The 25,396-nt window shown below is 42.9% G+C and overlaps 1 protein-coding gene across 3 annotated transcripts in view; it reads right to left on the minus strand.

The window, feature by feature from the left end:
* Positions 1–4,925: 4,925 nt before the first annotated feature.
* The window catches only part of CTSO (cathepsin O), a 106,347-nt gene continuing 85,876 nt past the window's right edge, over positions 4,926–25,396 (minus strand). For all 3 annotated transcript variants that reach the window (XM_029614722.1, XM_029614557.1, XM_029614640.1), the window contains 2 exons: positions 17,960–18,052; positions 4,926–6,288 (listed from right to left, as the gene is read on the minus strand). In XM_029614722.1, the coding sequence (XP_029470582.1) occupies positions 17,980–18,052 (73 nt within the window). In that variant the 3' untranslated portion in view covers positions 4,926–6,288; positions 17,960–17,979. The remainder of the gene's footprint in view (positions 6,289–17,959; positions 18,053–25,396) is intronic.

The raw sequence follows: 25,396 nt of genomic DNA on the forward strand, positions 1-25,396 counted from the left end.
AATGGAGATTACTTCCTCAACCAGTCAATACCCAGAGGCCACTCCCCATCATCGACAGAGACGGGATTTGTCCTGGAGGATTAGTCGTGAACGCCCCCGGTCTGGATCGAACTAAAGCAAGGCGCCCAAATAGTTAACCAACCCCAATACCCCATGTCATATGCCGCCAGATGCAGTAATCGGATCTGAGTCAGAAACACCTGGAACAGGAAGTCCTGGAAGCAACCAGATCTGAGTGGAACACGCCTTTGTTACCAGTAAAGAAACCTGGTACTAACGACTATCGACCTGTACAAGATTTAAGAAAAGTGAATACTCAAGTGGCAGATTTGGTAGCACTTGTGCCAAATCCGTATTCAATCCTGGCTCAAGTTTCTTCTAGTTCCAAATGGTACAGTGTTATTGATCTTAAAGATGCTTTCTTCTCTGTTCCAATAGCAGAGGAATATCAGAAAATTTTTGCCTTCACTTGAAAAATGTGCAAACTGGAGAAAAGCAGCAGTATACTTAACTCGCCTACCCCAAGGATTTAAAAATTCACCCACTCTGTTCTCGGAGCAACTGGCCAAGGACCACACATGGGCCAGTTGTACAATATGTGGATGATCTTTTGATATTTATGGAAGCATACCATGAATGTGCGATATCAACCCTATACATGTTGAAAACTTTGTACTCAAAAGGGTATCGTGCGAGTAAAAAGAAAGCGCAAATTTGTGAAGTAGAAGTGGAATATTTGGGTTTTCGTCTCAGAGAAGGCACTTGTCGACTTGGAATCTCTCGTACTAGTTCTATAAGACATCAACCTGTAAGAAGGAACTCCGTGCGTTTTTGGGAGCTGCAGGATATTGTAGACTTTGGATTGCAAACTATGCAATTATTGCTCAACCATTATATGATAAATTACGAGGCAAAGAAGCAGAATCTCAGCCCTTTCAATGGGAAAAACAAGAATTAACGAATTTACATCAACTGAAAGAAGCCTTGATCTCACCCCCTGCTCTAGGGTTACCTGATATAACAAAACCATTTCATCTAGATGAGAAGAAAGGCATGGCCATTGGGGTATTGACTCAAACTTTAGGATCATGGGAACGACCTGTTGCATATTTGTCAAAAGGAATGGACAATATTGCTAAAGGATGGCCTGGTTGTCTTCGAAGCATTGCTGCCGCAAGCTTATTGATACCTGAAGCTGTTAAATTAATATTTGGTCAGACTTTACAGATAACAATTCCCCATACTGTACGGGGACTGCTCGAGACTCATGGACCAAAATGGATGACTAATTCACGTCTTGTTAAGTATCAAGCTTTACTGTGTGAAACACCTGAAATTCAAATACAAGACAGCAAAAACTTGAATCCGGCTACTCTTATGCCGGCACCTGAACCAGTTGCCCATGACTGTGAAGAAGTCATGACTACAATACATTCCAGTAGGCCAGACCTGAGGGATCAACCCTGGCAAGGAGCTTGGACTTTATTCACTGATGGGAGCAGCCAAATCATTCATGGGATACGTTCTGCTGGATATGCTGTAGTATCCGAAGATGAAATCATTGAGGCTCAACCTCTTCCCCCAGGAACGTCTGCACAAAAAGTTGAACTAATTGACCTTACTCGAGCTCTGCAGTTGGCAGAAGGAAAAACTGTAAATATCTATACAGACTCTAAATATGCCTTCCTTACAATTCAAGTGCATGGAGCATTATATAAGGAACGAGGTTTCTTGACTGCAGAGGGAAAACAATTGAACAATGCATCAGAAGTACGTGAATTACTAGACGCAGTTTGGCTACCTCGCAAGGTGGCTGTAATGCATTGCAAAGCACACACCAGGAAATCAAACCCTATTGTCAAGGAAATCAGAGAGCAGATGAAGCAGCAAAAAAGAGCAGCTCAGGAACCCTTCCAAGCAGCATTAATTGCATCGAATCATCAGGTTTCAGGCAGTCCTGGAGCTCATCACCAACTACACTGCTTTCGCTCTTAAACTCTGGGCAAAACAAAATACCAAGATCATGACTGCAGTGTACCAGAATAGACTGGTTTTAGATTACCTTCTGGCCCAGGAAGGAAGGTTTGTGGAACATTTAACCTCTCCAATTGTTGTTTACAGGTAGATGACCAAAGCAAGGTTATCCAAGACATCACTGATCGCATGGTCAAGATGGCACACGTCCCTGTCCAGCAGTGGAATAGTGCTTGGGATGGGCCAATGGATTCCATGGTTGGTTTTCCATGATCGGTGGATTTAAGAGCTTGTTTGTTATCCTAGCCAGTTTAATTCTGTTTTGTCTTTTAGGACCCTGCATTATTCCTTTCTTGCTCAATCGCCTTCGTCGGATGATGGAGGACATTGCTGAATGAAAAAAAAATAAGAGACTAAAGGGCAAACAAGGTAGTGTATGTATGGCAACTCCTGCACCTGCTCAGTAACTATTTACTGAGCTATGAAAGATGGGTCCTTTCAGTGCCATTGGATGACATCACTCATGAGTCGTGATTAATTCGGCTCTGCTTGTCACTGAAGAAATGACTATTTATCCAGATAAGAGGGCTTTTTGAAAATTACCTACCCTATATGCAGGCAAAAGTTTGCACATTGTGCCACAATGTGTATACTTTTATCCACATTTTTGTGAAGGCATTCCCAAAACAGAGTTAGGCTGGGGTGGCAAAAATGCATATAAAGCTGAATTTTAAAAGCCGGATGTGTCTTGGGCTGGCATGTGCCATGTGGGTTTAAAAAAAAAAAAGTACACGCGTATCTCCCGGTATACACACAAATCAAGAGTGCAATAAAGAGGCAGAGTGTGGGTGTGGTCCAGGCAGAGCATGGGTAGGACATGGGCATTCTGGGAAGGTCACTTGAAATGTGTGTTTATTTACATGCAAAAGCGTGTGCCGAGGTCCACTATTCCATAACTTTATTTCTGCTATAGATGGATTGTAACTTTTAAAATAAAAAATTCAGGGCTAATCAGTGGGATTTGAAGGGTTGGAGCTAGCAGAGTAAAAGGAAGGAAGGTTAATTAGGGCGGGTTAGGAAGTCAGGAGCCTTTACCTGGATGAACTAGGAATGGACTGGGGAAAATGGTAATTTCATCGGTGAGCATATCTTAAACAAAATCCCCCCACTTACGCAGTAGAGTCTGCATTTGCTCACACAAGTGCGCATCAATACAAACCTGCATGCACATATATCCGCGTATAGCCGATTTTATATCCTACGCACCTATGCACGTGTATGATATAAAATGGCACATACATGCATGACTGCATGGTTCTTTAAAAGGTACATTCCCTGGTTTTCATATTCAAATCTATGCATATTATTTTTGCAAGAAAAAGCAGGTGCATTTCTCTGTGGGTAATTTTTCCAATCGCCCCGCAAGATCCACCCTTGCTGGCACACTACACCCCCCCCCCCCCCTAAAAATCGCACACCACTCCACCACCAGAGAAAGAGCATTCACCATAGCAGGCCCTGCCCTCTGGAACTCCCTTCCCCACTCAACTCCGTCTCGAACCCTCCCTGCCCGCCTTCAAAAAAGGCATCAAGACCTGGTTGTTCAGGCAGGCCTACCCTGAAACCAACCCCCCTTAGACACATGCCTCCCCTGCACCTTAACTCTCGTTCAATAAGAATGTCTCTGTATCCAATAATCTGCTGTAAATAAGTTAATCTCTGCTTTTGGTATTTTTATATTCTGTTGTAAATAACCTGCTAATCAGTTTTGGTTACTCCTCTCTACCTTCTTTGCTGCTCTCTCTTCTTCCTCGCTGTCTATCCCACCCTCCCCCCACCCCTTTCTCATGCCTGCTCCCTCCCCCCGCTCCCTGTTTTTTGTAATTCCATCCTGTCTCATGTTCATTGTGAACCGGCGTGATGTGCCACACGAACGCCGGTATATTAAAAGCTGTTAAATAAATAAATAAATAAATAAATAAAATGCATACTTTCCCTTTGAGAACTGGTTCAAAATCTTCAGGAAAAAGTATCCGTAGACTTTGTACGTGCCTTCACAGCTTTGAAAATTGTCTTCATAATATACAACAAAACTCCAGCCTGTGTAGGGATGAAGTCCATATGTAGAAAGTACATGTGGTCCTCAGTCCTAATTTTCAAAATATGCATATACCCCAGAGCGGCATATGCACACACATTTACACCTGCCTGGGACCAAGTGTAAAAGTGTAGGTTTAAATTTATGTGCATACTTTTGAAAACTGAAAGTATGCATGTAAATGGTTTCCCCACTGCAACTTTACTCCCAGGAATGCCTCTTTCAAGTACATGTAAAAGTATGTGCAAAACTGCTTCCACGCATACGTTTAATTGTACAAGCCCTAGGGTAATTTTCAAAAAGTTCATTTACATGTGTAAAACTATGTTTTTTGTGCATAAATACCTTTGAAAATTACCCTCTAAGAGAAAATACAGTTCCTGTCCATTTCCTTAGATAAAATATTTTAGACAAGGTAACAGAATAAAAAGATAAAGTAGAATTCCAGGAATTAAATTTGTTATGCTAGTTACAATATGCTCTCCTGTAGCCACTGTTGTCTTGTGCCCTTTGGCCACCATCTGACTCCACTCTGCCGACTCTGTACTTCACTCTCTCCTGTGGGCCAGGATTACTACTGTCTTTGTCTCTCTTCAACCCTGAGTTGCTCCTGCCTCCCTTCTACTCTCTGTGGTTCTCCAATAGCTATACGGGAGATTACTTGCTCTGCTGTATTGATGCATGGCATGCTGATGCACCAGGAACGTGCCTGTCTTACCTGCCCCTTTCAACAGCCATCTGCACATGAATCAAATCTGTTCAGTGTAGGATATGGTTTTGCAAGTCCTCCTCCACACTCATTTTGTTTAAAGAATACATTTGAGAAAGAACAAAGTAACACAAAAGGTTTTGAATTTACTTTTTTTTATTTAAAAGGACAACAAAACACATATGCAATACCTTCATAAGTAAAGTTTGTTTTTAGCAAATGTATTTCATTACTTGAAAGTAATTAGTTTTTATTTATCTTTCACAGCTCAACAGAAAAATTTCACATCAGGGAGAAACACAATAAACATATAAAGCAATCAGTAAAGCAGGGGTATATTTATTGTTTTATTTCTCAATTAAAAAGATTGTTTTCAAACTTTCCAAGTGAATATATACATGGCAATTCTCATAAAACCCTCAATATAATTCTACTTTCAAATAAATTATGAAGGAGTCTAGTCAGAAAAATTAGAAAAGTAGGATCATGTTAGCTGGAAAAAGGTAACATTTGTTAAAACTAATAAAGTAGTTGAGCATAGATAGTATCTTAATTTCCTTTACCAGGAATCCTGTCTACTAAATTACTTTTATGGTTTTCTATTAACAATATTCAATAAAACACATTGAAACTTGGCCTTCTGCATTAAGCCATCAGAAAGAGAATTCTTGTACTCATACTGACGAAGGGAGCCATGAGACCTCATAAGCTCACATACTGCATCTATTCAGTTGGTGCTTTAGAAAGGTATCACTCACTACAAAGATTCCGGTATCAGAGAAGAACAAATTGGTAAGACCAGTATGTGAATATAACACTCTTGTCTTGCTTTCTTTCCCAGCTATTCTCTAGCATGCTCAGGTTATCACAAAGCCATTAATGGCAGGAGGAAGAATAGCTGGTTTTCTAAGAGAAGTTTTCCATTGGCCTGGGATGAAAGAGCTTTCTATCTGTGCCTAACTGGCCTCCCTTGAGGTCTGGAAACTAGATTCCCTTATTGATCAGATATAGTGTATAAAACGTTTATCTGAAGGCTTGTGCTTAAACTGTGTCAAAACCTCAATATACACACAGAATATCTATATATACATACATACTCATGTATATTTGAAAATAAACCCTCTGTGCCTCTCTAAAATTGTACATGTCCTAAGACTATCACTCATTTAATGTAATCACCTGAGGTTTATTTCTTCCCTTTAAATTTACAAATATCTTTGCTGTTTTGAAACGGAGACTAGATCATTAAGATGATGCCGATAGAGTCAAAAGTTGTTGCATTACATATTCCTCCTTTCAGATCTGTTTCCTGTTTTTATTGCATAGACTTTATAGTTGGTATTTCCCATTTGTAATGCTAGGACCAACATCCAGCTACTGGAAGCAATTCTTGAAACAATGGGCGCTTTACATACTTCTTGTTGAGATATGTACCAGTATCTGTTCCTTATGTTCAATACCACAATCACTCGTCAGAGAAGTGCAGCTGAAACTGTATTTGCTATCCCTAAATTAACAGAAGGAAAATTTGTTTTATTAAATCTATTATTTGATTAACAAGAGAAGATGTTCAAAGCAAGCTGAATATGATTTACTTGTTTTGTGAAGCCCCTTTAAACATATGAATTCACTTGGTATACAGAATTGCATTTTATCCTGGACTTTTAGTTCAGTGGTCAACAAACAGGAACAATAATAAAAGAACATTTTAAGAGTGAAATAAAAATGAAGTAACACAGTTTTTCCACTTTTAACTACAACTGGTGGCTTCTGAAAATGCACATACAAGTGTTGACAATTAGAAAGGAAGGTAGATAAGCCACAACTTCAGTTTTTTTCTGAGAAGTTTAGTAATGCATATGTAATCAACTTTTACCTACACCTGTTACGTTCCCAACCAAAAATTTCTGTATTGAAGTTCTGGTTTTCTTTTTGGTTGAATTTTTTAAAATTTCTTTAACCCGATTTTGGACGCACATTTTCGACGCGCTAGCTTTACCCCTTATTCAGTAAGGGGTAATAGCGCATCGAAAATGCACATCCAACCCCCCCCCCCCCCCCCCCCGAAACTAATAGTGCAACATGCAAATGCATGTTGATAGCCCTATTAGTTATTCCCGCACGATACAGAAAGTAAAATGTGCAGCCAAGCCGCACATTTTACTTTCAGAAATTAACGCCTGCCCAAAGGCTGGAGTTAATTTCTGCCGGCGCCAGGGAAGTGCATAGAAAAGCAGTAAAAACTGCTTATCTGTGTACCCTCTGACTTAATGTCATTGCAATATTAAGTCAGAGGCCCCAAAAGTAAAAAAAAAAGTAAAAATTTAAAAAATATATATTAAAAATCGGCCCGCGGCTCGGAAGACGGACGCTCAATTATGCCGGCGTCCGTTTTACGAACCTGTGGCTGTCAGCGGGTTTGAGAACCGACGCCGGCAAAATTGAGCGTTGGCTGTCAAACCCGCTGACAGCTGCCGCTCCTTTTACTGCGGGCCCTAATTTGCATAGGCCACCCTCCTGAATCACACACCCAGGAGAGTGGCCTGTGCGCACGCCGGGAGAGCGGGCGCTTGCCAGCTCTCCCGCGTGTTTTTCTGAATCGGCCTGTAAGCTAGATACTTCACTTTGATGCAGTTCCAGCACTGCTCCCTACATTAATGGCGGGGGTAGTAGGGAAATAGAACCAAAAGTTTACTAAGGGCCAAGAGTAACAGATAAGTATGAGGAAAAAAAAAGTGTGAACTTGATGGGCCGTTTGGTCTTCTTCTGCCGTCATTTCTTTCTATATCTAATCTTGACTTTTTGTTTACGAGCGAAGCGCATGGATACATGTTCAACACTTATTTCTACACAAGCAGATTTTTAATATAAGTCTACAATCCAATTTACATTTCCCAAATTTAAAATTAAAAAAAATATTGTTGATTTGGTAAGCTAGAATCTGCCATTTGGACACTCAATCTTCCAGTTTTGCAAGGTCCTCCTGCTATTTATCACAATCCATTTGTGATTCAATTTACTCTAAATAATTTTGTGTCATCTGCAAATTTGATCACATCACTTGAAATATCCCGATCATTTATAAATATATCAAAACACACTGGTTCAAGAATAGATCCCTGAGGCACTCCACTGTGAAAACAGACCATTTAATCCTACTGTTTCCTGCTTTTTAACCAGCTTGCAATCCAGAAAAGGACATCGCCTCCTATCCCATGACTTTTTAGTTTTCTTGGAAGCCTCTCATGAGGGACTTTGTCAAACGCCTTCTGAAAATCCAAATACACTACATCTACCAGTTCATCTTTGTCCACATGTTTATTCACCCCTTCATAAAAATGTAGGAGATTTGTGAAGCAAGACTTCAATTTGGGTAAATCCATGCTGGCCGTGTCCCATTAAACCATGTCTATCAAATGTTCTGTGATTTTATACTTTATAACAATTTCCATGATTTTTCCCGGCACTGAAGTCAGGCTCACCAGTCTATAATTTCGCGGATCACCCCTGGAACCCTTTTTAAATATCGAGTCTTCAGATACAATGGATGATAGGTTAAAAATTAATTGTAGTAGGTAAATAGGAAGTACATACACATAAGGGAGGTGGGGTTGGAAATCCTAACTCTCCTCCCTAAGTCAGGGAGGCCCTAAAACTAGTAGAGACATCCCCACTCATGCCCAAACTAGGCAGATGCAACGATCGCCTTAGAACGAAGTCCATAGGCCCACATACAGCACTGGAATTCGGGAAAGAGATCCAAGCTTTAGCTTTTCTCTTCTTTCTCATATAAACCACTTCTAAAGTTCCAAACTAAAACAGTTAGAAGGGGCGTGCACCTTTGGTGCGTGGCTTCGGCTGCACGCCATTGGCTATGTGCCGCCAAGCTGTGAGACTTATGGGCCTTGGTCGCCGCTAGATAATGTCAGCAGTAACCGGGAATCAGCTGCGAGGCCTTGTGCTCCCTTTCCACGGGTTTTTGTGGGGAGGCAGAAATTGGTCTCTCTAGGTTAACCCTGACTTGAATGCTGCCAAGCCGCGAGACTTATGGGCCTCGGTCACAGCTGGATGACATCAGCGGTAGGTCCGGGAATCAGCCATGTTGGAATCAGCCATGAAGCCTCGTGTTCCCCATCCTCAGATTCTTGCGGGGAGGCAGAAATGAGTCTCTCCATTCTTAAGAAATGGAAATTACAGTATCTTATATGATTGTGGCCAAACAATTCAATTTTCATTTTATCAGACCAAAGCAAATTGTTCCAAAATGTTTCAGGCATTTTAAGGTGGTGCTTTGCATACTTTAGACATACTTTTGTGATGAGGTGTATAAAAGCTTTCCTTCTGACAAATCTCCCATGCAGGACACTGTTGTGTAAGTAATGCTGTTTTGTGGATAATTACTCCAGAATCAGCTAAACCTTTCAGCAAGTTGATTTGCAGTGAACTGTGGGATCTGATTTACAGATATAATCAGTTTTCAGGAAGTTCTATCAGAAATGTTTCTAGGTATTCCAGATCTTGTCTTGACTTCAATAGTTCCATGTAAATTCCATTTAACAATGTTTGTGATACCTGAAACTACTAGCTGGATGTGTTTATAGAGATTTAAAAAAAAAAAAAAAAAAGGTAAAATACAGTATCTTTATTTTAAAATGCTCAGACAGCTGCATAGAGGAACCCATGATTAGAAATTAGAAGGGTCAGAGTATTTGTTCAATTGTGGCATTGTCTTCACATAAATAAATGAGGCCTAATGAGTCAATTAAGGTTTTGGGCCTTAACAACTTTTTAAAATAAGTAGTAATGAATCAACTGGAAGGGTGTCCAAACTATTTCCTGTTTTATTATTTTCAATCTATTAAAATCAGCAACTGAACAGTAATTTTGCATTAAACACTGCTGAAAGATGTGTTTAAATTTGTACCATGTACAAAGTTACTGGTTTACTGGCCACTTACTGGCTAACTTTAAAAGGAATGCACGTATGCCCATAAACGCGCGTATTGGCACGTGAGCGAAGATACGTTGTGATTTTATATAGTATGTGTGCGTGCAAGTATGTGCGTATCATTTAAAATCTCTTTGCTACGTGTGTGTGTGTGCATAATCTTAAGAGGTGGCTTGAATAAATGTCCCACTATTTCCACTAGGGCTTTAGTGGCTTTTATGCGCATATGCAGGTGGATTTTAAAACACGCTCGTGCGAGGAAAAAAACAGTTTTCCAATTAGTCCACCAGTTTGTCTAATTGATATTGAGGTCTTCAAGACCCCTCTAGTTCTTCATCCTGTAATCTTCCCACTTGACCCCGAACCGTCACACTGTGCTGAAAACCCTAAAATTCGAGATCTCTAGACTTGCTTCTCATCAGGACCTGCAGCAAAGTTACATGGATAACACATGGACGCACGCCATGGTCAGCATTTTTAAAATTCAGAGTTACATACGTAAGTTTTAGCTCCGCCTGTTTTTCCACCCCCTTATTCTTGATGCGTGCATGGGTATGTATACGCGTACTTTGTGGATTCTTAAAATTTGCGCTGCTCGCACGCGAGTGGCCAATTCTGCATGAGCAATGCTTTTAAAATCTACCTCTTAGAGATTCACTGAAACATACAATCTGACCAGAGACACCTAAACTTTTTCACACGACTGCAATGTAAAAAGTATTTCATTCACTTTGTTTCCAGAACATAGTTGTACTTAATCTGCCCAGGGATGTCTTAGAGATCTAAAAATCCAGAAAAATAGATGAAATGATATTGCATTGATGATTTGAGATCAAGATCAGCAAAGACTCACCTGTTCGTGTTTTCTAAATGCATTTATCCACAAAATTGAGCAAGTATTTATTGATCGAATAGAATTGGAAATTGGGATTGTTTTATTAAACATTTTCCTGGTGATCGGTGCAGCCCTTTAGAAGGGGGAAGAATTCTCTGACCAGTGATTAAAAGCTTTTCTGCCAAGTGTCATCATTAATCTGAGCACTGAGCAGCATCTGAGATCATTTCCTCCTGAAATGAGAAATTACTACTTACCTGATAATTTCTTTTTCTTTAGTATAGACAAGTAGCACAAGGGGTTATGTACCTCTACCAGTAGATGAAGACGGAGCAAATCACAGTAGCAAAGCTGACATCACAGTACATATACTGCTGTAGTGAAATCAGCCCACCAGTATTCTCTGCAAAAGCCAACTGTGGACAGACTTACAAAACTTGATTAATAACAGATAATCATTCCAGCAGTCAGCCAACAGGAAACACTGAGCTCAGACAAAGAATGAATTAACACTAGCCTAGAGATTGGATTAACAATTACCAGTAATCCCTGGAAACACGCAGAGACGCCAATAGCACAACCCACTGGCAGCCGCCTGCCTATACTAAGGAAAAGGAAAGTTGTAATTTCTCATTTCTTGGCATTTAGACAGGTGGATCCAGAGCAGGTGGGATGTACCAAAGCTACTTCCAAACAGGGCGAGAGGCTACCATTCAAAACCGCACATGCAAAGGCTGCGTCCTCCCGGATCTGCACATCCAGACGATAATGTCTGGAAAAGATGTGTAAGGAAGACCATGTTGCAGCTTGGCAAATCTTGACAGGAGACAACAATCTAACTTCTGGCCATGACACTTCCATCCTAGTGGAATGAGCCATACCTGAGTAGGTAATGGCTGCTCAGCATCCACATATACAGTCGTGACTACCTCCTTAATCCAGCGAGCTTTCATAGCCCACGAAGCCAGCTCGCCCTGTTTACTTCCACCGTGGAGGACAAACAGGTGATCCATCTTCCGGAAAGGTTTAGAAACCTCCAGATATCTCACAATATGTCTCTTGACATCCAAGGGTTGCAACAGATGACATTCCTCCACATCTCTCTCCCTATCCAGAGACAGCAGAGAATTGGACTGATTCAAGTGAAAATCCGAGACCAATTTTGGCAAAAAGGAAGGAACAGTATGCAGCTGTATTGCCCCCAGATTCACTCGAAGGAACAGCTCCCGGCAAGATAAGGATACTCTATGCACAAGAAACACCGTTTTCAAAGTCAGTACCGCAAGAAAAGGTTATGTATCGGTTGAAAAGTAGGGGCCAGCTAAAAAATCCTAAACCAGATTAAGACTCCACAAGGGCACTGAAAACCATAAGGGAGGATGAAGATATTTCACTCCATTCAAGAGACGGGCCACATCTGGATGAACAGACAAGGGTTCACGTTTCACCTGACCCTGAAACAGACAAGAGCCGCTACCTGTACCTTTAAGGAAATAAGGGCCAACCCTTTATTCAATCCATACTGCAAAAATTAAAAAATGAGTGTGATCTTAACAGAATGAGGAACAAACCCTCAATCTTCACATCAAGCCTCAAACACTCGCCAAACCTGCACACAGGCTAAGGAAATGGGGAACTTTCTTGCTCGCAGCAAGGTGGCAATCACCGCAGTAGAATATCTAGACTTCAGCAAGCAAGCCCTCTCAAGGGCCATACTGTAAGACAAAATCAATTCGGATCCTCGTGAAGGACAGGCCCCTGCCACAGCAGATCCCTGTGCACTGAAAGCCGGGGGGAGTCTACTAGGAGTCTTCACAGATCTGCATACCATGGTCTCCTGGGCTAATTTGGTGCCACTAGAAGCATCATTCCTCTGTGCCCTTGATCTTCCGGATAACTCTGCCCAACATGGGCCATGGGGGGAAGGCATATAACAGCTCACCCTCCGGCCATTCCTGCATGAGGGAATCGATTCCCAAGGACGTTGGATTTCTCCTGCAACTGAAGAAACGAGGAACCTTTGCAGTGCGAGAAGTCACTAGTAGGTCCAGAAATGGAAGGCCCCAGTGATCCACTATTAGCTGTCAAACAAGGCTTTTCAATTCCCATTCTCCTGGATCCAAACTCTGACTGCTGAGAAAGTCTGCTCTGACATTGTTTTTTCCTGCAATGTGTGAGGCTAAGATCTCCTGAATATGCACTTCTGCCCATTCCTTAAGCTGGGCTATTTCCTGTGATACTTGCTCCCTGCCAATTGATGAAAGCCACTGTTGTTGCATTGTCCAACATTATTTGGACTGGTTGACCCTGCAACTGGTCGCCAAACCATAAGCATGCCAAATGAATGGATACTCTAGAGAGACTCTTCTGGACTCCGGTGCTCTTGCGCTGTCAGCTCCTGACAGTGAGGCTCCCAACCCTGGAGGCTAGCAGTCTGCTTAGCTTAGTGAAAAGCCCTTTCTCAGATGAGTCGCCTTTAACCACCACTGCAGACCTCCATCGGCAGGTGAAGCCGAATCGAATACTCCTGAGACTGTAGGCTCCATCAAGACAGCAGGGATTGCTGAGGATTACACATATACACCCTCGCCCACGGCACCTCTTCTAGGGTCACCGCCATCAAACTGAGCACATGTAGACAGGACCATACTGTCAGGCGTATTGTGTTCATCAACAGACACACCTACCATCAACTTCTGAATACAACCCTCCATCAGGAACACCCTACCCTGCTTTGTGTTGAACCGAACACCGGAATACTCTTGTTTGTGACTGAGATAGCTGAAGACTTTTCTTAGCCAGGTTCACCACCCGCCCGAGCTCCTGTAACAGGGATATCACCTTGCGCGACACCAGGAGAGTCTCTTCCAGAGTCTTGGCCCAAATCAGTCAATCATCCAAGTATGGGTGTACCAGAATCCAATCCTTTCTCAACTCAGCCGCCGCCACCACCTTGGAAAAAGTTCTGGATGCAGTGGCAGCGCTTGAAAATGATAAAGACACTCCAAAACCGCGAATAACAGAAAACACTGATGCTCTAGCCAGATGGAAATATGCAGGTGCTCCTCAGACAGATCCAAGGACATCAGAAACTCATCCGACTGCATGGCCATTATCACAGAGCGCAAAGTTTCCGTGAGAAAATGAGTCACTCGAATATGAGGGTTGATCCTTTTGAGATCCAGGATAGGATGAAAAGAGTCGTCCTTCTTGGGCACAATGAAATAAATGGAATATCGAGACATATTTTCTTGAGACATGGGCAGTGGAACCACAGCCCTCAAACTAAGGAGCTTTGGCAATGTACACTCCACTCCCTGCCTTTTCGGCTGGAAGAGGTAAGGAGACACCATGAACTCGTCCCGAGGAACACTGCAAAACTTCAGTGCATATCCATCTCGTATTACCTCCAGGACCCACTGGTCTGACGTGATTTCGAACCACCTTCAATAGAAGAGAAAGAGGCGATCCCCTATTTCCTGTTCTCGGGAATTGGGTGGCACACCTTTATTAGGAGGCCTGGGGGGTTCCACTGGGCTGTCTGGGGAGTTCCGTCTGGGCTGAAAGGACTGAGACCTACCAAAAGGTCGAGTCCTCTGAAAGGCCTCTCTCCTCTGTAGGGTTAAAAACACTTGGATCCCCTAGCTAAAGGAGCGTGGCGTCTGCTTCTTATCCTCTGGTAACCAAGGAATTGGGAACTCACCCCACTTACTGGCCATTTTCTCCAACTCGCTTCCAAACAAGAGCGAGCTTTAAAGAATAACTTCATAAGATTAGACTTGGATGTCACATCGGTCGACCAATTTCTCAGCCATAACTGATGCCTGGCCACTATTATCGAAGCCACCCCTCTGGCTGAAGTGCAGAGCAAATTGCATCCTGCATCTACCAAAAAGGTGGCTGCTGGCTCCATCACTGCCCTTGGAATTCACACCAGATTCATCGACCTCCTGAGAGAAGCAAACAGGAGCGAGCCACCAGGGCACAACAAGAAGCTATCTGCAAAGTCATTGCACTGCTTCAAATGCTTAAGGATGGCCTCAATTCTCAATCATGCGCATCCTTCAAGGCCACTCCTCCCTCCATGGGGATAGTGGTCCGCTTGGTTACAGCACACACAAACGCATCCACTTTCAGAAAATGTAATTGCTCTCTCGGAGCTGGATTCAGGGGGTATAGTCCTTCCAGACTCATCCCCCTTTGAAATTAGCTGAAGAGGTATTCCACTCAATATCAATCAATTCTTGAATGGCCTCCATAATAGGGAATAAACAAGAGGCTTTACGCAAAGAAATCAAAATGGGATCTTTCTTTGGCTCAGCCATGGATTCAGCCCCAGGGTCGCCCAGCATCTTTAATGTCTAGGAAATCATAGCTGGTAACTCATCTCTATGAAAGAACCGCAACATAATCCTATACAGTTCCAATCCCGGAGCAATTTCCCTATCCTTCATGGAGTAAGGATCGGCTTCTTCATTTGTACCATCCGGGTCCCTATCAGGAAGATCAGCCACTAATCTACGTGTACTTCGACACATAACCGCAGCACCAGGCATGTGAGAGTTCACCACCTGTAACTCTGACCCTGCAAAATTGGTCATGGCAGAGGACTGTGCCTGAATAAAGGACTGCAATCCTTGAAAAAATTCCACCCAAGAAAAGGCAGAAGGATCCATGCCAAAACTAGGAGGCTCCTGACCTATGCCCACTGAACTACTTCCCCTGCTGACGAACTAGTTAGGGGAGTTCCAAAGTCAAGCACCCCCCCTGGCATGTCTTTACCCAGGCCCACATCTGGCTGGGAAAAACTGGGCTTATTAAAAGAAGATGAAGGCAATTCTCCCTGAGCCTTCAAGCAGTGCTGGCACAAGTTAGAGGGAATGCCAGGCTGAGTTGCCAGAATATGACAAGCAGCACAGAGGGTAAGGCACTTAGATTTCTTAGCTATAGGCGCCATCAGACTGTCAGTCACTTTAACAGGTGACTGAAGGTGTGCATCCAGCTGTATTTGCACTACAAAAAATAGGAATCCAAAATTTAGGCATCTAAAATTGAAACTCACAACACTGTGCCTCGATGAGAGCCCAAAAACTGATCGCCCTGAATGCCAGTTAGATTGTGCATATAGGAAAATTAGTTTCTTACCTGATAATTTTCGTTCCTGTAGTACCAAGGATCAGTCCAGGACACCTGGGTTGTTGGTACGTACAGGGAAAGGTAAGCGCACGCCTAAAATAGACGCCGTTACCAATTGGAAACCCAAGCAGGTGCCCACCTAAGCGTTCAAAAATTGGGCGCACAACTGGGTGAACAGCTGGATGTACTCGCACAAATTGACGGTCCTGAAGAGGGCAGCCTAATGTGCTGGAAAATGCGCTAAAAAGCCACTGCGGACTACCACGCGACACACAGCGATAATCCTAAGAGCAGGGCCTAGTCTAAAAAGGCTGCTCAACCTGCTAGGCTGGCCACGTCCCCTAAATTCCATCGGAGGTGGGAACGAAAGTCGGATCAGCATGCCGAGCACAGAGACCGGAGGAAGGAGAAATCCCTACAAAAAACCCTCCTTCTGTTCTTTTTTTGCTTTACCTGAGCTCAGCCCGTCCTGGCTGAGTACAGAATCAGTCTCCAGCTGAGGGGGGAGAGGGCATACATAATCATGCTCGGCTTCCTGCACCTGTTTGCCATTCAGCTGTCTTTTGCAGCTAAGTCCATGCCGGCTGAAAACCAGTTATCGGACCAAGGCACTCAGCTGAGGGAAAATCCAATATATATCACCTCAGGAATTCTCAACTGAGAGAGGGACCATATGGTATCACCATAGGAGAGCAGGGCAAATTAATTTTCTATTTTTCTCCTTCTGAAAACTAAGTAGGGAGATACATGCCCACTATCTGCTGGAGATGGAGAATACTGGCGGGATGTCACTGCAGGGATATATATATCATGATGTCAGCTTTGCTCCGTATCCATCTGCAGGTAGAGATGCATAACCCACTTGTTCTGTATCCACCTGTCTAAACACTATGGGCCGGATTTTAAAAGGGTTACACGCATAAGGTACGCGCGTAACCCTTTTAAAACCCCCCTGCGCGCGCCGAGCCTATTTTGCATAGGCTCGGTGGCGCGCACAAGCCCCGGGATGCGCGTAAGTCCCGGGGTTTGCCTGGGGGGGGGGGTGTCGGAGTGACACAGTGTTTTCGGGGTGTGTCCGAGGGTGTGTTTCCGGCTCGGGGGTGTGGCCAAGTGCCCTGACACAGCGGCCTGTGTCGAGGCCTGCTGCGCCGGCGTGCGTAAGTTGCTACTGCCCGGAGGCAGTAGTAACTTTTAAGATAAAGGTAGGGAGGGGGTTTAGATATGGCCGGGGGGGGTGGGTTAGGTAGGGGAAGGGAGGGGAAGGTGCAGGGGGGGGTGAATGGAAAGTTCCCTCCGAGGCCGCTCCGATTTCGGAGCGGCCTCGGAGGGAACGGGCAGCGCGCGCAGGGCTCGGCGCACACAAGGTGCACAAATGTGCACCCCCTTGCGCGTGCCGACCCCGGATTTTATAAGATACGCGCGTGTCTTATAAAATCCGGCGTACTTTTGTTCGCGCCTGGTGCGCGAACAAAAGTACGCGCGCGCTCTTTTTTAAAATGTACCTCTATGAAATTAATTCTTGGCTACTCTAAGACAGTGATTCTCAAACTTGTCCTGAGGGACCTCCAGGCAGTCAACTTTTCAGGATTATATGAATATGAATGAGATAAATTTGCACACAATTGAGACAGTATATGCAAATCTATCTCATGCATATTCATTGAGTTTACTTTGAAAACCTGAATGGCTGGAGGTCCTTCAGAACAAGTTTAGGAACTAGTGGACGTCCTCCAGAACAAGTTTAGTAACTAGTGCTCTCATTTGTGTTTCTTATTTGATTAGATTAAGAGCAACTCTATTAAAATCAAAATGGTTCACAAACTAAAACAATTTACATATTAAATAATAAACATCCATAATACATGTTTATACAATATATAAATAACTAAAATTAACTACCATAAAATTAACAAAATACATTTAAATAATTAAAATAACATCAAATATATAAATAAAGATTTAGCAAGTGTGAAGTGTCTTGCATGTAGGTAAATAAATATTAAATGTATGAAAAGCCAGAGTTTACCACTCTATGAAATGTTTGCAATTTCTATTACTATAGTATATAAGAAAACCCTAAATTATTTATCCTTGGACTTAAACTGTTACACATTTCGTTGTTTTCAGAACAATCTCTTACATCTATTTGTACAGCTCTGCATATATCTAGCAGTCCTTTAGAAATGATAAACCACAGTAGTAGTAATAGCAGTAGTAGTGCTACTACTAGAGGTAGTAGTAGTAGTAGTAGTAACTTACCACAGACATTTTCTCCAATCTTAATATAGACATAGCCATCTATCCCCCAAGTAGTACCCCATGAGTTTTGCACTATCCAGTAAGGAACATCCCCTGCAAAAAAGAAAATCAATGTGAAGAATATAACTAGCATTTAGCAGATTCAGCATTTAATGTTTTATGGAAAACAATGGAGGTAAGGGATCCATATATGAACTCCTACTTTTCACTAGGAGGTAAATACGCAAAAGATGTATGCAGGTAAATTAAAGTTGCTTACCTGTAATACATACTGGGGCGGATTTTAAGAGCCCTGCTCGCCTAAATCCGCCCAAAACCGGGCGGATTTAGGCGAGCAGGGCCCTGCGCGCCGGGAAGCCTATTTTACATAGGCCTCCCGGCGCGCGCAGAGCCCCAGGACTCGCGTAAGTCCCGGGGTTCTCCGAGGGGGGCGTGTCGGGGGGCGGGCCCGGTCGTCGCGGCGTTTCGGGGGCGTGTCGGCAGCGTTTTGGGGGCAGGTACGGGGGCGTGGCTACGGCCCGGGGCGGTCCGGGGGCGTGGCCGCACCCTCCATACCTGCCCCCAGGTCGCTGCCCGGCGCGCAGGAGGCCCGCTCGCGCGCGGGGGTTTACGCCTCCCTCTGGGAGGTGTAGACAGGGCCGGGCGGGTGGGTTAGGTAGAGGAAGGGAGGGGAGGGTGAGGGGAGGGCGTTAGAGGATTCCCTCCAAGGCCGCTCCGATTTCGGAGCGGCCTTGGAGGGAACGGGGGTAGGCTGCGCGGCTCGGCGCGCGCCGGCTATACAAAATCCATAGCCTTGCGTGCGCCGATCCAGGTTTTTAGCAGATATGCGTGGCTCCGCGCTAATCTACTAAAATCCAGCGTACTTTTGTTTGCGCCTGGAGCGCAAACAAAAGTAGGCTATTCGCGCTCCTTTTAAAATCCGCCCCACTTTGCGTAGACAGCAGGACAAATCAATCATGCAAGTGACATCATCAGACGGCACCCAAGGCAGAAAAGCTCTCTGAGAACTTAGAAAAACAAAGGCGGCACTGGGAGCCTTGCACAGCTGCTATCACAGGAGTCTTCTCAGCCTTTATAGCAAGCTAATCTTCTTTACCGGGTAGGAGGGTGAGACTGTATGGCTGATTTGTCCTGCTGTCTATGGAGAACACCTGTTACAGGTAGCAACACAATTTTCTCTGTGGGCAAGCAGGACAGTAATCGTTCATATACATTTTTTTTTGTTTTTTTTCATTTTATTAAAATTTATTAATCGCCGATCACAAACAGGCCTAGGCAATATACAGTAAAAAAAAACATGCAAAATATGAAATATCATATACATCAACAATAGACTTAACAAACAGTAAAAACCTTTAGTTTCATGGAAACTATAATATCCAATACCTTATTCAAGGTATTGCTTAATACTACATAACTCACAAATCACACCTATCGCATGGGATAAAGGAACCCCAAGCTAGAAGTTACAGCTATCAAAAATAAAACCTTCCATGAAAGATATTTTAGTTCTGCTGCAGCTAAAGCCTCAAAGGGTGAATTAATGAGTTGAATGAGGTATTTACATCCCAAGAAGTAGGAGGATCTCTAACTGGAGGATGAAGATGAATCAGCACTATCATGAATCCTGCAACTGTGGGTTGCTGAGAAATAGGAATGCCTCCTAAATCCTAGTGATATGCTCCTGTGGCCATCAGGTGAAATCTGACTGAATTAGTTTTGAACCTTGATTCAGAAAGGCTTAGCAGGTATTGAAGCAGGAAGGGGGCAGGACACTTAAAGTGGTCCTAACTGACACTTGTGCAACAGATAGAAAATGTTTTCCCTATAAATTTGTAAGATCTTATAGTGGAGCATTTTCTTGATGCTAGAATAATCTCGCTCACTTCCTTACATAAGTGCATGAAAGAGACCAAGTAATTTTCAACATCCAGGCAGAGACAAAAGATTGAAGATTCAGGTGGAGAAGATTCCAATTCCAATTATTGGCTGTTGAACAGCCAGGCAATGAAGCATCAGAAATCAAATTTGATAAGACCAAAAACAGGCTATAAAATCATTAATCTATTTTCTCTTCTTAACCTTTGAATTGCCTTGGCTATGAAGGGAACTGGGAGAAACACACAAAGAAGTCCTTGATTCCATGGGATTGAAAAAGATTCCTTCACTAGACTGTTCTTTGCTAGTCCACTGTAACTGTAGGTAGGAATTCCGTTGTTGAATGAGGCTGTAAAAAGATGTGTGTGTGAAGTTCCCCAAAACTGAAACAGCTCTTTGGCTACACATTGGTCCAATGACTTCTACTGTGGTTATAGTTGGCGACTTAATGTGTCTGTTACCTGGAAAGTAGGACAGCCATGAGGGTCATTTTTTGCAAAATTGCCCATTTCCATATCCTGCAAGCCTCTAGACATAGACTGAAAGATCCTGTTCCTCTAGCCAGGTTTTTGTGAGCATCCTCTTAAAGGCCTGATGTCTGAAGCCATGCTAGCCTTCTGGCTCCTATGGCTACCGCAAAAGTCCTGGAAAAAGGTACCTATATGCTCGTGTATATGTCAGTCTCATGTATAATTCGAGGGCATTTTTGGGCCCTAAAATCAAGAATTATCTGTTACCCATGGCTAAGTCGAGGGCAAAACCTAGGGGGCTTATGAAAATGTGAAATCATACTAAGAAAAAACCAATAACGTAAGAAAATCGCTTTTATTTATTTTTTAAAAGCAGAAAAAAGTGTCTCATAAGAAACATCATTTAACAACTTAAGAAAACATCCCTGCTGTATGAATCCTTGCCTCCCTCCCCCCTGGCTGTCCCTGCTGTTTGAATCCTTCCATGTCCAATTCTTCATCATTGGAATATCCGAATAAAATTGTGGAACTGTTCTTTGGTGATGCCATCAGCATAAATATTGTCTTCGCTGTCTCCATCTATTGAATCATCATCCAATTCTGAGTTGACTTTGTCTTTATAGATGGCGTCATCTTCTGATCCATCCATAGCATTGCTAATGCCGCACTTTAGGAATTACTTTTTGACCACTTCTGGTGGAAATGACTCCCAGGCATTTTTTATCCATTTCACTACCAAATCAATGTCTGGTTTCATCAGGTTCCCTCCTTTCGTTAACTTTTCTTGACCAGAAGACATCCATTGTTGCCACATATACTACAATTGGTCCTTCAAAGGCTTGTTGATACAGACATTTAATGGCTAGAGCATTGATGTCAGACCTCCTGGAATCACTGCTAATGTGATTGCCATTTTCTTTGCATCGTCCTTCACATCCTCTGTTATATGTGTGCGGAACATATCCCACACCAATAGTTACAGTCATTTTCTTAGCCTTGATCTTGGTCGCCTACACCACACATCACACAGCCACTATTTCGTTCCCTCCTCATCCATCCAGTCTTTAGGATGAACCTGAACAGTTACACCTGCTGGAAATTTTAGGTTCTTTGGCATCATTTTTCTCTTGAATATTATCACCGGACGCAGTTTTATGCCATCTGCCAGGCAAGACCGTGAAATGGGTCTTCTCACCAGCACCAGCTACAGTGCAATTGCCAGGCATATCAAATGTCATAGGTGTTTTCAATGTTATTCATATCAAAATGATTCTTTATTTTCTGCTAAATAATGAATTTGTTGAACAAACAGATCTTTTCATCAAGCTCTTTAAGCAGTTTCTGTGAAATCTTTATATGCTGACGAAGGCACAGTTTTTATTGGTTCATGAACTGCGAACACCAACCAGACACTGCTGTGAATTCCTACAGACCATTGGTCGCTGAATATTTTTCTTCTTTTGCCATTTGAAGGGAATGAATTCTAATGCTCAAGCGAGTCACAATGTAGCCATTCTGTTTGCAGTCCATTACCCGTCATTCAAAATCCTTTTCCATTTCTTCAAAAGGCGCAATTTTGAAATGTAAGGTTTTTTTTTACTTTGGCATTTCTAGCAGCTTTTCTTCATTTTTTCGCCAATCTCTGATGAGTTTTTCACTAATGTGAAATTCTCTTGCAGTTACAGAATTATTGGCCTCTTTTGCCTATAACTTTCAGTTTCAGAAATGTGGTATAAAATGCTCTCTTTTTCTTCTCAGAGCTCATTTTCCTGAGGGTAAGATGTCATTATTCTAATGGCTGTCCCTGCTGTCTGAATCCTTCCATCCCTCCCTCATGTCTGCCCCCCCTGTTTGAATCTTTTCCTCCCTCCCCCATGGCTGCCTTTGCTATCTGAATACTTCCCTCCCGCCCCATGGCTGTCCCTGCTGTCTGAATCCTTCCCTCCCTTTACAAAGCCTGTCCATGCTGTCTGAATCCTTCCCTCCCTCATGGCTGCTCCTACTGTCTGAATCCTTCCCTGCTTCCCCCTTGACTGTCCCTGCTATCTGAATCCTTCCCTGCTTCCCCCATGACTGTCCCTGCTATCTGAATCCTTCCTTCCCACCTCCATGGCTGTCCCTCCTATTTGAATCCTTCTTGATTCCTTTTCTCACCCGCTATCTGTACAATGACGGCACTTGCTCAGAAACATCCTTCCTCCTCCCCCCCCAACGGTCTTCCAGTGTAGTGGTAGGAGCATGTGACAGGGGCTGACCAATGGCACCGATAGCCCCTGTGACATCGTAAGGGCATTTTGAGTCATAGCAGGCTCGACAGCCCAATGGCATGGAGGGAGAGATCGCCCGCGGGACCCCGCTGGATCACCAGGGACTTTTAATAAGTCTTGGGGAGGGATCAGGGTGGTGAGGGGTGTAAGAAAGTAAAATTTAAGGGTTGGGGTGGTTTTTTTCCCGATTCCCGGTTTTTTCCCCGATTCGTGTTTTTTTTTTATTCGTTTTTCCAGTTTCGGGTTCCAGTTTTGTTTTTGGTAAAAAATGAGAGTTTTCCCACGAAGCGCCCGAACCGAAACCCGACCCAAGCCAGAAAAACGAAGCTCATCTCTATTAGAAAAGGTACAGAGAAGGGCGACTAAAATGATAAAGGGGATGGAACAATTCCCCTATGAAAAAAGGCTAAAGAAGCTAGGATTCTTCAGCTTGGAGAAGAGACGGATGAGGGCAGATATGACAAAGGTCTATAAAATACTGAGTACCATGAAATTAGTAAATGTTAATCAGTTGTTTACTCTTTTGAAAAGTACAAAGACCAGGGGACACACAATGAAGTTACTAAGTAATACATTTAAAATTAATAAGAGAAAGTATTTTATTACTCAATGCATAATTAACCCCTGGAATTCGTTGCCAGAGGATATGGTGAAACCTATTAGTGTAGCTGCGTTTAAAAAAGGTTTGGACAATTTCCTGGAGGAAAAGTCCATTAACCATTATTAAGGAAGAGTAGAAGAAATCCACTGCTTATTCTTGGGATAAGCAACTTGGAATCTATCTATCCCTTGGGATCCTGCTAGGTACTTGTGACCTGGCTTGGCTACTGTTGGAAACAGGATACTGAGCTTGATGGACCTTTGGTCTGACTCAGTATGGCAAATCTTATGTTCTTATTTTGTAAGGCTGATCTAAAAAATGTGATTATTTTAGGTGATTTTAAGCTGTACACTGATGCTCAACCTTCATCAACTACATATAAAGTTTTGATGACTTCTATGCAAGCCTTTGGTTGGTCTCAGTTTCTGGATAAGCCAACACACCGGCGAGGTCATATCATGGATCTTAATTTTGTACACACCAGTTGGCTTCATAGCGAAGCCTTCAATTGTAGGTACCCAGACGTACTTTTGTCAGACCATTATTTAGTGAGTTGCCTGATAAAACAAGTTTGTATTATTTTTCATAGGGTGTCAGAATCCTTTAAGGTACACTCAGGCAGCTCCCAATCAATTCAGATCAACTGTGAAACCAGAGAATTCCAAATCTCCATCTGCCATTTAGTGTTGATGTCTCCAGTCTTGTAATGAAATGGCAATCAATATTACATAACATATTAGATGCTCAGGCCCCGGTTAGGACATTTTGTCTTAAACAATCCAAGTACATCTCTGAGCTGTATGCTAAAAAAAAAAGAGATGTTCGGAAGGCTACACTATTGGTGGAAAAAAATAGTCTATCAGACTATCGACTCAAACTTCTGAAGGTCAGTCAATCCCAATTCCTATACAAGCCTGCAACTTGGAAGTCCTGGTCGACTCTTCCCTCTCATTCTGCCCAAAGATTAATTCAGTTATTCAGTCCTCATACTTTAAAATGAGGATGCTTCGTTGCCACTCTTAAGCCATCTGGCTTCGGCATCATTACCCAAGCATTCATTTTATCATCACTAGATTACTTTAACCCAGTCTACCTTGGGTTTCCATCATCAATGTTAAACACTTTGCAGTTAGTTCAAAATTCCATGTATGCTTGGTAACAGGTGCCTCATTACGAGAGCATGTATCACCATTATTATTCAAACTATATTGGCTCCCGGTTGCCTGGCATGTATGATTTAAGGTATTAACATATGCGATAATAATGCTAGCGCACGGTGTGAATGCAAATTTTGGGAAGGAGCAGGATTAGGGAGGAGTTTGGGCGGGATTTATGAAAATGAGGGGCAGTATCACACCGTGTGATAGCATAATGCATGCTATCGCACAGTTTTAACACCGGAAATAACTACACCTTTTTTCCTTGCTTTAAGCTGTGCAATATGCCCAAAACGGTCGTAAGGCAATTCATGATAAATGTTTAGAATTGTATTTTGAAACACACACAGGAGCAAAAATTGCACTTAGCAGCTATAATTCGACACATATAAGTGCAAAAATAGTCTTTTCTGGTCACAGCTTTCATATAATAATTTATTCTTCAATACGGCAACTCCTTCATAGTAATTGCAAATTTATACAGCAGTCCCCCGACACGGACCGTGTTTCGCCCATCCGGCTGCTTCGGGGGTGGGGGGGCCAATTTTTTACAACAAGATCTGTTAGAACACAAATACATAAACACTGACCAGAATATTGTTGGGCAACCAGGCATGACAATATCATGTTATAAACCAAGAACAGAAAACATACCTTTGTTAATAAATCCCAATTCTTGATACAGGAGCGCCTTCGCTATATAACACTGACAGCCATTTAAACCCTCAATTGTGGCGCCAAAAAGTGCCCACGGGGCTGATGGGAATTTTTCAACCAATCACAGTTGAGGAGGACCATGACATATGAGATATCAAAGAAAGTGGTGCCACTCAAGTTCAGCATTCAACCCAGCCGGAGAGACGGTGTCAAGGGTATATATTGACTTTTGTTCCCTTCTAACCAAGGTGATCGCAAGATCCCCTCTCCTCACCGTGGGTTTAACAACATCAATTATCATAAATCGTATATCTGACACTGTGTGTGAAAACTGCATCCAATGTGAAACCAAAGGAGCTTTCTCCTTACCTGTCTTTATAGAAGATTTATGTTCAATAATGCGGGTT

Source organism: Rhinatrema bivittatum, chromosome 1 (genome assembly GCF_901001135.1).
Source record: "Rhinatrema bivittatum chromosome 1, aRhiBiv1.1, whole genome shotgun sequence".
Taxonomy (NCBI): Eukaryota; Metazoa; Chordata; class Amphibia; order Gymnophiona; family Rhinatrematidae; genus Rhinatrema; species Rhinatrema bivittatum.